Source organism: Ptychodera flava, chromosome 22 (genome assembly GCF_041260155.1).
Source record: "Ptychodera flava strain L36383 chromosome 22, AS_Pfla_20210202, whole genome shotgun sequence".
Lineage (NCBI taxonomy): Eukaryota > Metazoa > Hemichordata > Enteropneusta > Ptychoderidae > Ptychodera > Ptychodera flava.
Genome location: NC_091949.1, coordinates 30,526,722 through 30,541,292, shown reverse-complemented (window position 1 = coordinate 30,541,292; position 14,571 = coordinate 30,526,722). Strand labels below are relative to the sequence as shown.

Sequence of the window (14,571 nt, the reverse complement as noted above, 5' to 3'; positions counted from 1 at the left end):
TTGTCTGGATATTTTGCGTGTTCCTTTAGCATAGTTTCACGTCATTTTGACATCGTTAGAAATGCTAACAAAGCCGTTGTTTACGGCATTGATACACTGTCATCTGAACAATAGAACATACACAATGAAATTTATTGTCAGTCCGATTGCTTGTTCAAGCATTCAAAACTATAAGTTGTATTCAGTCAATGAATTTTCACTTTTATCCCACTCACACGGTATGCGGCTCCAGTATCACAGAAGTTGAACGAAGTTGAACCATACCAATGCAACGAATGGGTTTAGAATATCCAGGAATGTGCCCTGTCGATAGTTTACGCACAGAAACAACGTTGTTATACTGCTAGCAATGTCTGCTGCCCGATATTATCTTATGCAATCACTTATATTTTCAAACGTTAATTAAAGCCTTGTACCTACGTTACAAACACGACGAAATGGCATTTCCTCACCTTGTGCCATGTGTCTGTGCACCGAATATAAAAATGTCATCAAGATAGAAAACAACTATAAGAAACAATGGGAGTATTATGATTGATGATTTTGTGCTCTAAATTTTTTGTATTATAAAACAAATTTATTCTTTACTCCAAAGCCTAATTCCCTTCAAGCATGTCAAAATACAAAGTGTAAGCTTTGCAAGCAATCCATACATCGTAATTGCTAAGAGATGATTTCTCGTGGGCACAAATTGTTTTCCAATAATAAACAAAATATTAGACATTGCACACACAGAGAGTGTGTTTGGGTTGAAAGCACGGAATTTGGACGTTATTTTAGGCAGAAAAACACGATAGGAAAATACGTCGAATGAGTTCCAGTTAATGGATGTGTTTAATTATCGAATATTTCAATATACCGATATGTTGGACGTTATTTGTCGTTTTGAGTATACCAGACACCTATACTATGAGGAGACAACGTCGCCTTGGTCTGTTTTTCCGAGTGATCGCGACAAGGGATCAATCAATTACGTAACTTCAATGACGTCATTTCTATTGTCACCTCACCTGACTGAACATTTGTCGTTATCAGCCTGTGGCAGTACGTTCTAATCTGAATGAAGTTGTAACACATTCACACTTAAACAGTACGTTTCTCATGTAAAAACGTGATTGAACTACTCATAGCATTGTATCTGTTTCCAGAGCTTGACCAATGTACGACGATCGCTCATCAACCTTTTCGGTGAGAAGAACTTGAATAATATCGCTAATATGATATTTCAAACCGAATGTCATGAGAAAACGACGCTTACATTGTCTGGGTCTATCTAATCACCAACCATTCATTATCATTTTCACGAAATTACAAACATTTGTCGATGGGAGGAAAGCCGAATTCCAAGAGTATAATTAAAATTCAACGGAAAAGAGTGCCCGGTCCAACACTGGTCAATGTTCGGACTCCCAATAATGTTACAATACTTTTTACTTTTACAGCTTGTGTAGCCTTATTTAAACGCTCTTGATATAAACGAAGTTTTCAACATCTTCCTTTTTTAAGAAAATCGAAAATTTGTTTTTCCCCATAGAGTTAAACCTGTGACAGGGATGGCGGCCATATTGAATTTCAAATATCGGCAAAATTGCGGTAATTTGCTCCTTAAGTTCAGGAAGTCAGCAGATTTTACAGTTTAGGTCTTTTACTTTCGATGCGCATACTGCCCTTTACATGTCTTTCTAAGTTTGTATCATTGCCTGCGGCATTTTAAACTAATATATATAAAATAAAACAAACATTGGACTAACACGACGGCATATTGTGCATGTTGATATTGCCACGTCGAAATTCCATATCTTCTGAATTATTGCTATATTTCATCATCGCCCAAGTTATTGGTTTTATGAACTTTGTGTGAGTATTGACAGTATTTACGAATATTATTCGCAAGATTGCAACTTCAAGATGTAAGGGGTGGATATGATATCCTGGGGGTGGTCTAGAGGATTTGAAAAAAAAAAAAATCCCAGCGAATGTTAATGAAAAAACAAATCAACCAGAGGGGCTCACTAAGGTGAAAGAAAAAATCCATCAAAAGTTACTTTCTGGAACATTTCTGGAACTTTAATAATTAACAGTAAATAAAATTTAAAAAATTCAAATAACTTTTTACAGGTAGAACTTCACTATTTACAGTACGTAAACATTTGCCTATCTTTTTTCAAATATAGTCCACGATTCTGTTCACGATGTCCCGCACAATTTTATCTGACTCCTCCTTTGGAAAAAAGTATCCAAATGAGGAGTGCGAGAAAAAGAAGTTACCAGTTTTCAGAGAGTGAAAAAATTGAACAGTGGATCAGGTACGAAAAAAAAATGCAACCTCTTAAATCTTCCAGACCCCCTAGGATATCAAATAGTCCACCCTTAAGCAAAGAGAAAATAGTTAGTCTGATAGAACTTGTGGTCAAGGTCACTGTGGTATTGTGCAATTTGATTTTCACGTCAAACCTCGGAACCATTCTCCGATCCAAGTGTTTGCTAATTAATCCTTTCTTTCAACAAATATATTTTCCCCCAAGGTCATCGTTGCTATTTCTAACGAAGCAGCCTTGGTCATAGTTTGAAATCGCGAATTCTTGACCTTGTTTCGGACCAACACTGTAAGATGGAGACCTCATTTGACAGACACAGCGGAACAAAGTGGACTGTTAAAACTAAATGGCTCTAAATTTACTTTGACTTTAACACAACACAAATATGCTATTTTGTCGATGGATTTCGATATTAGATCAATCAATCGATCTGGGACACGTTCTGAAATTCAAAGCGATTTGCAATGTCTTATAAATAGACTGGCCTACTGACACTGTGTTCTGTAACTTGTTGCTGATGTACAAACAACTTGCGATGTGATGACTGCAGCGATATCAAAAGTATGCACAGTAAGGAGTTGTTAACCCACAAAACAACTTCAGGAATTCGCAGATGATTGTATGCTGATTGCGACATTGAACTTCGTACTTGTCAATAATCATTAGTAGGCCTAAACTGGTTTTGTTCAAATCTCTCCCCATCTAACTTAAAGTGAAAACCTAAATCGAACCCTATATGACCTTAGGTCACAGACTACACCGAATGTCAGCATAAAATAGTTCTGGTCCGAAGTAGGTCATTAAAACGATAGTTGGACATTGCGCATGCTCAGTTTGAAGTGTCTCCGTAAGATGACACGGACTCTGTAGATACAGTGTATGGAAGACATTGTAAGAATTCCGCGATCTCTATCCAAGTTATATGCAGTCTAGCTTTTAGTGGCGATAGCGTTCTTTCCAGCTCTTCAAGACCAAAGTTACCTTCGGCAAGGCGTTTTTAAAGATGCAATTTGAGGTCAAACTCCCCGGACCCAGCCCCTGGGGGTTTCGGCTTGGTGGAGGTAAAGGAACCGATGGACCACTCATCGTATCAAAGGTGAGGCGAGCATAACTTTATTTTAAAACCCTAACCTCAACCCCAGAGATTGTTGAACTTTGCATTGAGTGACGGAATGCATTTACAAGATATGGGATTGAAGATACAGGCTTGAAGACAGTTTGTGTGTAAATGCCCCTTAATTGCATAACACACGACGTCGAATTTAGATACCAGTTTGTTTGTCACCGTATCTTGATGTTTGCGTAACCGTCCAAGCTCTAAAAAGAGTTTGGAAAACGTTGCGTTGGACCGGGAATGCACACATTGTATTATTGACTTGCAAAACATTTAGAAACGGAATTTAGGAGTGGTAGAAGACATCGATTAGCGGCGGCACAATGGATTTTCATTGTTAAAACTTTGACTAATGAAACTCCAATGTAGACCATCGGTAAATGAATTTGTCATGGCTTCCAAATATAGTTAGCCATGTGTTTATAACCTTTGAATGACAGCGATCGAGTTTGTAGCTCAGCTGCAACTATGCCAATTATGTACGTAGAAGGTCATGCTTGTAACCTCATAGCGCCCATGGTGAGGCTATCGCCCTGAAGTGGGTTGACATCCTGAAAGTTAGACTTCAAGACTTTCCAACTTTGTCGATTAAAAAAGACTATTGTTGTCACAACTTTTCATACAGGCAGGTCTGATGTCTTTATTTTGATGATTTTGATGATGTTCGTTGTAATTATATGCATTACTGTGTAATTTTTAAACTACAGGTCGTCAGTAATACCTTTACAAATTTTGAATAGTTGTCTGGGGTATAACTGTAAGCTGTAACTCACTCTCGCAGCCATCTGAATTCACATTCGAAAAAAACGAATATGCGAGAGTGAAACACGATTGCTGAGAGTCTGTCAGAAAATTTCAATCATTCATACACTGGGGCGATATTGATAGCCATGGAATTCACGTTTCAGTTACAGCTGTGTGTATGCTGTTTGTTAAGAAAAATACCGTGCCACGATACAGATAAAACTTTGACTGAAAATAATAAGGGTAGAAAAACAATGTAAGTTATTTCTAAGATTCCATGCTCACGTAAAAAGCATAATCTCTGCAGATTGATTTTCACGTGAGTATAGAATCTTGCTTGAATGTTCATGAAACATATTTACCTCACGCAATGCGGTACAGGCACTGACCCTGGGTGCACATTGGCACGTCAAAACCAAATGTGCCAATCATGTGCCTTTGGTGGTACATTAAACAGATATGGTTGGAAAACATTAGAAGGTTACAGCAAAGTGAATGAGTTAATCCTGGTCTATCACGTTGGTCCCTTCTCATCACTGGAATTACATTTAACTGAAAAAGCCTAACGCTTCTCTTTCGAAGTCGCTGTTTCTTCAGAGGGGACGTTATTGGAATACACCAGCTCCCAAATCTTGAATTTTCTTGATGTACTAAATGTCGTGTGGAAATATTTCACGAACAGCTTGAAGATATATGATGCTCTTTGATGAGAGGGAACGCTTTATTTTTTGCAGATACTGTTTGTTACTACAGTAAAACTAATTTGTACCCAGCTCAACTCCTATCATTTTCATTCACTTTATGATATCTATATAGTGGTGCGGCATGGGAAACCCATTGTGCATTTTGTGATAAAAGCACCAAACTTGGCTCAGATGTGTCTTAATATGTGCTGAATAAATTCAGATACCGAGCCACTGAAAATCTACCAAAGCGTTGCTATGGCAACCATTTTTTCAAAATGGCTGCCAGACAGGTATTTCTCACCTAGTAAATGTCAACTACATAAGTCGTTGGGTAACTTTAGGTTGAATAATTTCAATAAGAAACTGTGAAAAGAGTTATTTGAAAATTCTTTTAAATTTTCTTCACCACCTGACTTGTTAAACGGGTAAATACAGGCGAACAACACAATTCTTATGCATAAAATGTACGGTATTAGATCCTATAAAAGGATGACACGATGTAAGCAGTCAAGATATGTTAGGCCATGGGCCTGAGGGGTCTACTTGCACCCCCAGGATAACATACCTATCTTTTTAGAAGCCTTGGGATCCCTAGAATACGAAATAGAACATAGGGATGCAATAACTGTTATGGTCGACTTTTGAACGGTACCGCAAAATAACCATTTTGCTATCCATGTGCTTTTTTCTTGTAGTACTTGTAAGTCATCTCCTAATTTTTTTAGTGTAATCTGACTTGTCGGGTATCATTAGAATGGAAATATATTCCTCTTTAAAATGACATATGTAATATGCAATATCTTCGATAGATTTTTTTATGAAATGGGACCAAAACTTACCCAATACCCCAAAAATCTAAAATTCTACCAATTTTTTACCTTGGCATAACACAAAAGGCAATGCTTTGTATGACATCTGTTTATTTGCTACAAGGACATGTCAAAATGTGAAGTAGACTTTTGATGGGAAAAATATTGGGATGCTATAGGTCTACCGGTCATACTATGAAGGGTACCGCAAAACTACAGTATTGCCAACTCGCATGCATTTTCGTTTAACCTGTCTTCTTGTAAGTCATCTGCTGAGCTTATTTTTTATATAACCTAGCTTGTGGGCTAACATTGGAAAGGGATTTTATTCTTCTTTTAGATGACATATTTTAATATGCAATATCTTCCATAGCTTTTATAAAATATGACCAAAACTTACCCTATACCCCAAACTTTATATTGCAAATTACTGTCACTGCTTATCTCAAATTCTACCAATTTTTACCCAAACATATAAAAAGGGCAATTCTCTATATGCAATCTGTTTTATTTGCTGCGGAAGACATATCAAAATATGAAAGAGACTTTTAACACAAAAAAGCATTGGAAAAGGGAACTGTAAAGTCAAAGTATTGCGAATCGCATCTTTTTAGTTAAACCTCAAATTCTACCATTTTTTAACCTAGACATATAATAAAGGGTAATGCCTTGTATGAAATCTGTTTTATTTGCTACGAGGCCATGTTACAAATATGAATTAGACTTTTAACTGAAAAAATATTGGGACGCAACAGCTGTCACAGTCATATGTTGAAGGGTACCGCAAAATCATGATTTTGAGACCCACGAACATTTTTGTTATACCTGTCTTTGTTTAAGTCATATGCCGAGCCTAACTTATACATAACCTGGTTGTGGGTGATCATTAGTAAAGCGATTTATTTTTCTTTAAGGTGACCTTTTGTAATATACAAATATCCGTTACAGTTTTCATGAAATAGGACCAAGACTTACCTAATACCCAAAAAGATTATATTTTAAATTACGGTTTATCTTACGTTCTTCCATTTGTTTTTGCTCCACACAATACAGAAGGCAATATAATGCTTATATGAAATCCGTTTTGTTTGTATCAGACGTATGTCAAAATATGAACTTTATATGATTTAGTCGCCACTGTGATCACATTTCTAGGGGTATATAGATACGGCAAATTTCCTGAAACATATTAATTTTTATCAAACACGTCTTTATGAAAGAAGTCAGCCAAATCATAGTCACGGATGATCTCAAAATATTATCAGCATCGCATATTAAATTATTTTGTTTCGAGTTTGTTTTGTAAGATTCGACCTGAAAAGTTCTTATGTGGAACTCTAATTTAATATTTTTGGCAGAACAATTTTTGAAAACTAATTACGATATGTGCTCTACTCGCTGTAATGGAGATGAAAAACGAAAGGCATTATACTAAATTATACAACCAACTGAATGACAAGCAAGGTGCGGAATTGAGCCTTTAAAGGTTTTGTTTTCTAAACTGTATCAATGAGCACACCTAATTCAACAGTTTAGCTGACCCAATAATCGTTTCTAAACATTATACATTACATCAAAATTACCTGGGCGTTCCTGAAGAAAACTTGTATAGATATATCAGAAAGCTGGACTTTCTTCATAAACAAAATATTATGGAATAGATATACCTGATATTTAGCTGCTCTAGTTATCGTTTCTGAACTTCATAAATTAGCATAAGTGTCTAAAGATATGTCATATAGCTTGGCTTTCTTCATTAACAAAAATAGGGATATGTCGAACATTTAGCTGCTCTAATGATAATTTCTAAACTTCATAAATAAGCAGAAATTTAGCAAGCCATTCTTAAGTACTTTATGGCATTCTTCAGTAAAATATTTTCAGGATATATTCTGTATTGAATCGATCTAATTATCGTTTCTAATCTTTAAGTATTAAATCAAAGGATGTTCTATAGTTTAAAAGCATGTGTCTGATACTTGATCGATCTCATTATTGCTTCTACACTCAGTATACTTTATAAAGTAGTTCAGATTTAGCTGGGCTGACATGTTCAAAACGTTCAAAATTTGGTAATAGCTTTTCTGTAATTATTTGTTACTGAATGTGCAAATGATTTATTGTGAATACTGAACTGCGTTAAACCTCTAAGGTTTATGTTTCAATCTAAACTGGAGTGTCACTGTTTGTATAGGAAGGTTCCCATTTGATCAGATAATTGGCCAGCTAACACTACCTTGCTTAGGTCTTGGGTGTATGTGTCAAGTGGATAACAAGAAAATGATTGGCAAATATTTAGGATTGTCGTTTAAACGTGTTGTCTTAGCCTATGTAAACACCACGGAAAGGAATAAAATACTCGCCAGCTGACTAGCCATGTAAAAGCAAGCAGAGAGCCGGGGAGTGCCAAGCACGGACACAAAGGACAAAAGTGCAGCATTGTGTTTTAGCTTTACTTTCCATACCTTTCGTGTTTGTTAAAACAAAAGAAAGTGGAGTAATACAGTTTAACTTATGGTGCCACATTTTTGCATTTCAACAACAAATTATGTACGACCAAGAAATTAGTACCAAAATATACCATGTTCAAAATATTATAGGCATGAATCCATATATATATTTATGAAATAGACCATTGACATCGAAATAACTCTAAAACCAATATCTAAATTATGAAATAGATATCAAATTACACAAGATCAGTTTCATGTGAAATGAATTATGAAAAGTAATGTATAAAATATAGTACATATAGCCGAAAAATAATATAAAAATATGATCGTCTTCTCCACGTGGTAAAAATTTAAACAGCTGCACTTCTGTACTAATTGTATTTACATGATAAATCTCTAACATTGACAATTATGGGGATATATAAGAGATTTCCGCCCAAAATGTTATTGTTTTTAAAGTTAAAACTAGAAGGTTTGTAATACAGTAAATATATCATTGTGCTTTTAGGTATGTAGGCCTACGCGTGAATGTAGATGAACAAGAGTGAGAGATTGGGTTAAATTTCCCCACAATTTTCCATGTCAGGCCTTGTGATTTAACACCCTGCAAAACTTGTCAATGGCTGACTTATAAAAATTAGAAAAGATAATTAATCAATGTCAAAATATTGCACGTTTTCAATATTTCTACTCAAGAACACTCCATCCATTGGAAGAACATGGAACAGGCTGTTTTTACACTCAGACGCATCATACTCTCCCTACCACAGCCATGGGCCGATCTGGGCCTATTTGCAAAACCTCGTGAGTGTCGCACGTACCAGCTACAACTCTAAAAGTGCTTAAATCTGGTGCATCAACGATTACAAATAAGAATAAAACAAAAAAACTCTGAATAATACCTTCTGATAGTCTAACTACACAGAACAGCTGACAGCTGATCATCGTATAAAACATTCAATTTGACAATTTTGAATCTTCCACTTTTGCCTTGTTGCAACCATATTGTCAATAATTTTATGAAGAGAACTCGTTTTTCTGGTAGAATGAAATTATAAAACATTAAAAAAATGCAAATAGTAATCTTAATATGCATTCATGATGGTAATACATCCACTACTCACTGCAGAATTCATCCGTTAGAGCAGCAACTACGGGATTTTACAGTAACTGATGGTCGTCATATTTAAAAATGGCCGCCACACCAGAACAAGGCTCTACCTGTGAGCGATCGGTATCAAAATTGATTTTAAAACAAAAAAATATGCAAATGGTATAAGACATTTATGATGGAAATACGTCCTTTATTCACCACAGAATCATCTGAAGAGCAGCAACTATGGGATTTTATAGTGACCGATGGTCGCCATATTTAAAAATGGCCGCCACACCAGAACGAGGCTCAACCCGTGGTGGCTCGGTATCCAAATTGATTTATATTATGATAATCTACATTCGTACCAAATTTCACGCTTTTATCACAAAATGCACAATTGTTATGAAAATTTTGGTTATGCCGCACCACTAATATCGGTCAACGTCAAGGGCGAACAGTTTAGGACCACAACCATTCTTGTCAGCATCACGGTCGAGTGTACAGATAACCGTCCTACCTTCGACTTCAAGGGTCTTCCGATTTGAATGACGTCATTCGAATTCCAAGGAATCCTTGCAGATACTTTTAAAGCACAGTCTAATCTGTCTCTTACAAAGGATTTATTCCAGGGTTATTTATTCCAGGGTCGTGTTTATTAACTTGCAGAGCCTCAGAACTTACGAAAATAGTCGTGATGAAAACAAATAAACCAACAAAAGGTCAAAAGGTCAAAATTCTGAAAAACTTTTCCGATAAATAGAAATTAACCAAACTTTAAAGTAAAAATCGAGAAGTGCCAATGAGGTCACTCCTGAGCAGCAATTTTTTTCTACAATGGGAATCCGTTAGATGTGCTATAGATGATTCACCGGATCAACAGTGTTGTAATGTAATGAGTGATAGACCTATACCGAATAAACAATTCGTGTCACGTGACATGGGTGATTGCAGCTGTGCCGCAGTTATTTTCTGCAACTGACCCCCTCTCGCATGCTTTGTCAACTGCAGACATTAGAAGGTTTCAAATACCGATGGAAAAGGGCCTTGTAAAACCGGTTGTAATCAAAATAACTTTATTAATCATTTATTGAAATTCCACGACTAAATCAAGGACTAAATCTAACGCATCTAAAAACACACAAGGCATGTCTAGGCATCTCTGTAAATAGGCAGCGGGTAATTTGATCTAGAATGCAATCTTTCTGCCACTTCGGTTTCGATGTAAAAAAACTTAAGTTTTATGGCAATGCTTTACATGATATCCAAGTTGAGAAGTAAAATGCTAGCGTAACATTTTACCTCTCATGCTCTGTACACACGTCCACATTCGCTGCTGGAAACTGTGTTTAGGCCCTACCATGGTTAACTTTTTTTTTTTTTTTTAACGTTTTTATTGGAGTTATCAAAAATTTTCAAATACATGTCTCATTAAATCTGAGAAAAAAAAGACATTACAGAAATCAATAAAGTAGTGATCATACATCATTATTGTGTATGTCTGTTGTGCTAGGGTCTTGGTGGATATTAGTACTGTAATTCTCCACTTTTTTGTACCCACCGAGGCCCCTAGCATTCAATGATATTACTTTGATTTTAGACATACCAAATCTAGTTTGGTTTCTTTCATGTTTTCCCAGATTTTAGTATTCATAACTCCTTTTTTGTCATAAGAACAGAACAAACACAAAACAGGACTAAACGGACAAACATAAATCAGATAAATACCTGACAAAACTACATTAGAAAAACAAATACAAAGTGTCTTTGGTTGATGGTACCACAGACGTGACCCATAAACACCTTTGGGTCTATATACCATGTCTCAGACACAGGCTCCTACCCTGATCATCCTTACAATAGTAAAATTTTGTAAAAAACAGCAATAATAAGAAACTCTTTCAATAACAGTTTAAACCCCATGGTTAACTTAAGTATTTCCTTTCGTTCACCACCTCCATCACCCCATCACCATCACCCCCATCATCATCATCATCATCATCATCATCATCATCATCATCATCATCATCATCGTTGTCGTCGCCTTCGTTGTTGCGCCGTGGTTGTCATAGCTATCACAGCATTATCACTGCCACCGCTACTGTCACTACTGGTACGGCTCTTTCAGCCACTTTCATAACAACTGTTACCATAGAGACTAAAACAACATGACTTCAGAATACTTATTCCATTTTTTTCTCTTTCTTCAGACTACTGCTGGTGGCAAAGCGGCAAAGGCACAAATTTTACCGAATGATATCATTCGTAAAATGAACGGTCAGTCAACACAGGACATGTCTTTGGCTGACGCGCAGAACATCTTAAAAAATACGACTGACGAACTTGGGTTGTCACTGGAGAGGTAGGCTCAACAAACAATCAACCCATTAATAATTGTCTTCAACGAACGGAATGTCTTTCGTTAATTTCGTTTTGATGATTTGGAATTAACACCATATTAAGTAGAAATATTTCAACCCGGTTTGTTTGCTTTTAAAACACAGAAAGGAAACCGGTGCCAAGACCCCAAGACACGCTCAAGAACCAGTCGTAAGTAAAATTCGGTTTAAAATTAACTCTCATAAATGATATATACATATATAGACATTGCAGATGTCTAAAACATTTTGACAAATACTCCACCGAGGCGGCTGATTTACTTCGTTTGCATTTTTGTTTCCTATGAGTATGAAAGTCACCAGTTGCAGCAACAACCTGGAAATGAACACTGCCCGCTGTGGTCAGATTTGATAGAATGATACTGACGTTCTTTGGCAGATGCTCGGATAGTTAATCGTATGATTGATTACTTGACTACTGTTTATTTGTATGTATATATTCCTTGCTGACTGCCAGACTGTTGACTTATAACTGCCCTGGCCTCCTGTGACGTCAGTGGATTTGCCTGTCTGTCCAGCTGACTTGACTACTTAGCTGGCAATCGGAGTTTTAGGATTTCTAAGGAGTTAATATACGCATGCACTTCGCCGTAACGCCCTTCCTAATGAAAACAAGATAATTTGTGAGAAAAAGCACCCCACTTTATAATGACGCATAACAGCTGGACAGTAAATTAGCATACAAATAAATAGGACACAGAACAGAACATAGTGCACAATGTCTTTGCGTAGACTATTGAATTTCATTCCGTCTTTTTCACGCTTTGACGAACAACTTCACTGTAACCTATTCATTGCTTTCTATTTCTATCCAGGCACATCCGCCAGTAGACCCAAACATCGGTTTAGGTCCTCAACCAGGCAAAGCTAAAGTGGTCCATTTGCAATACAATTCACCTGTAGGTATATATTCTGCACAGAACATAGCAGAGTCATTCAAGGGACAGACAGCTGGACTTGCAACAACTGGTGTGTTCGGAGGGTGAGTATTTGCCGCAGCTTGTTCTCTAAATTAACCTTGACCGACCTTTTTTTGCATGGTATCCTGGGTATTTGCTGCGAGCTGGAGTCCTAACGTTCCGTCTGTTGTTTTACGCGTAGCCCCATTTCTAACAACGCAAAGTCTAGGTATAGTATATACTTTATGTTTCAAACATTCTTCCTTCCATATATCTATGACGCCTCTTCCTTTCAGATATCAAACGTTCACGATGGGTGTAATAGTGGAGCCGATGGGAGGGGGAGGGGCAAAATCGGGTACAGTCACATAGCTAGACGGGCCAGATCGAAGGACATAGGAAAAAGACTACATCAGCCCATCCCGATCCCTTTCTTCCCCCTCTAATCATCCATCAATACATCCACCCGTCTGTCCGTCCGTCATTTCTTCCACCAATCCGTTACAGCCTCTCCCACAATATTAACGGGTAATTAATCTGACCAAGCAATCTTTATGACGATATTCCCGAAATCAGCGATAACATCACGTGCGTAGTAATTTATAGCTTTCAAATCTTGCTTTATGTAAATTGAGGTTGCTGTGTCAGTCTCCAAATCAAGTCAAAACTAAATGAAAAAGCATTTGTCATTTTTTGACGTTTTCAGTCATTGAGTCGCAAAAAAAGGCTTATCTTTATACCAATGATATTGTTATATCGTTTCCAGAGATAGCAACAAGCCTTATGATACCAATTCAGAAGTCTTCCGGGCAGTTCACGAAAAAGAGCCACAGTACAAGCACGGCGAAGCAAGCGAAAGATATATTGAAAGAAACCAAGACGAAGAGATGAGATATCACGCCTACGTCAACGCTGGCCGCCAATCACGCTCTTTTAAAATGTTGGAAAATATGGTCAACGTAGAAGACATGGACACAAACGAACCCATGGTGGCGCACATGCAAGACAACGACGCCACCGCCATGGCCAATCGAAAGCACCAATCAAGATCGTTCAAAATGCTGGAAGAGATGATGCAAAACGATTGAACAAATGACGTAACGCGAAAAACTCCACACGTGACCTTTTGCTTACGAAGCGAACAACATTAATCCTTTGCACAATAACATTTAAAGTGAACATGAGTATCGCAAACGAAAGAAATAAACCAAACTGAGAGTCCAATTTTTCTTCCCAAACAAAAGCTTGCCCTTGGCATTGGTTTCCCTCAATGTAATTTACTTTTTAGAATTTACAATGTTATTTTAATTTAATTTTCCTTCTTAGACCAGCTCATGTTTAAAGATTTCATTTTCGCTCGCCGGACAAATTATTTCCAGAATTTCCTTTTTCATACGGGGAAACAAAGTATTCGTCTTTCGAATGAAATTCCCCCACATGACTTTGTTGTTGCATCTTGTGTTGATTTGCATCAAAAGTTCGAAAGACCAAACACAGTAATACATAAAAGCTAGATGATAAACCGAAAGAATGATTACGATATATTGGTTTAGGAGTGAATACCCCAGTCACGGTATCTACTCCTAATCTTGATGCTATTGATGTCCATTACACCAAACAGTAGCATGGTAATACCACGCTTTTCAGCTGCAGGACCACTCCGTGGATGATTGTATTCATTTGTAGTAAAATAAACCATCAGATCTGACAGAGTATTCATGTGTCTGCAGATTTTAACTATTTACAAGTTAGAACGAAGGAAAGTGACATTCGAACCAGATACACAATGCTGACTATCCACATCACATACTTTTGTATAAAATCTTCGAATATTAGAACGACAATATCCACTTTTGCTTATTTACCCATGTAGGCACTCAACAGCTATTCACCATCAAATCTGTTAATGATCAACCTGTATTTTACACGGACGTACTGGAGAGGGCGCTGCGCTGTGACGACTTTCTGTACAAACGATTTCAAATCAAGACAGTCACTTATCTTAATATCGCTGGATAAAGCTTAATATCCGGTTTAGAGTCTTATTTCTTGGTCG

At 36.9% G+C, this 14,571-nt stretch overlaps 1 protein-coding gene across 1 annotated transcript; it reads left to right on the top strand.

Moving 5' to 3' along the window:
* The first annotated feature begins 3,128 nt into the window (after positions 1-3,128).
* Positions 3,129-14,230, top strand: LOC139123172 (PDZ and LIM domain protein 3-like). The gene is made up of 5 exons (XM_070689245.1): positions 3,129-3,414; positions 11,428-11,579; positions 11,722-11,767; positions 12,432-12,598; positions 13,282-14,230. The coding sequence occupies exons 1-5, from the start codon at positions 3,322-3,324 to the stop codon at positions 13,601-13,603; spliced, it is 780 nt and encodes a 259-aa protein (XP_070545346.1). The 5' UTR covers positions 3,129-3,321; the 3' UTR covers positions 13,604-14,230.
* Positions 14,231-14,571: the final 341 nt, after the last annotated feature.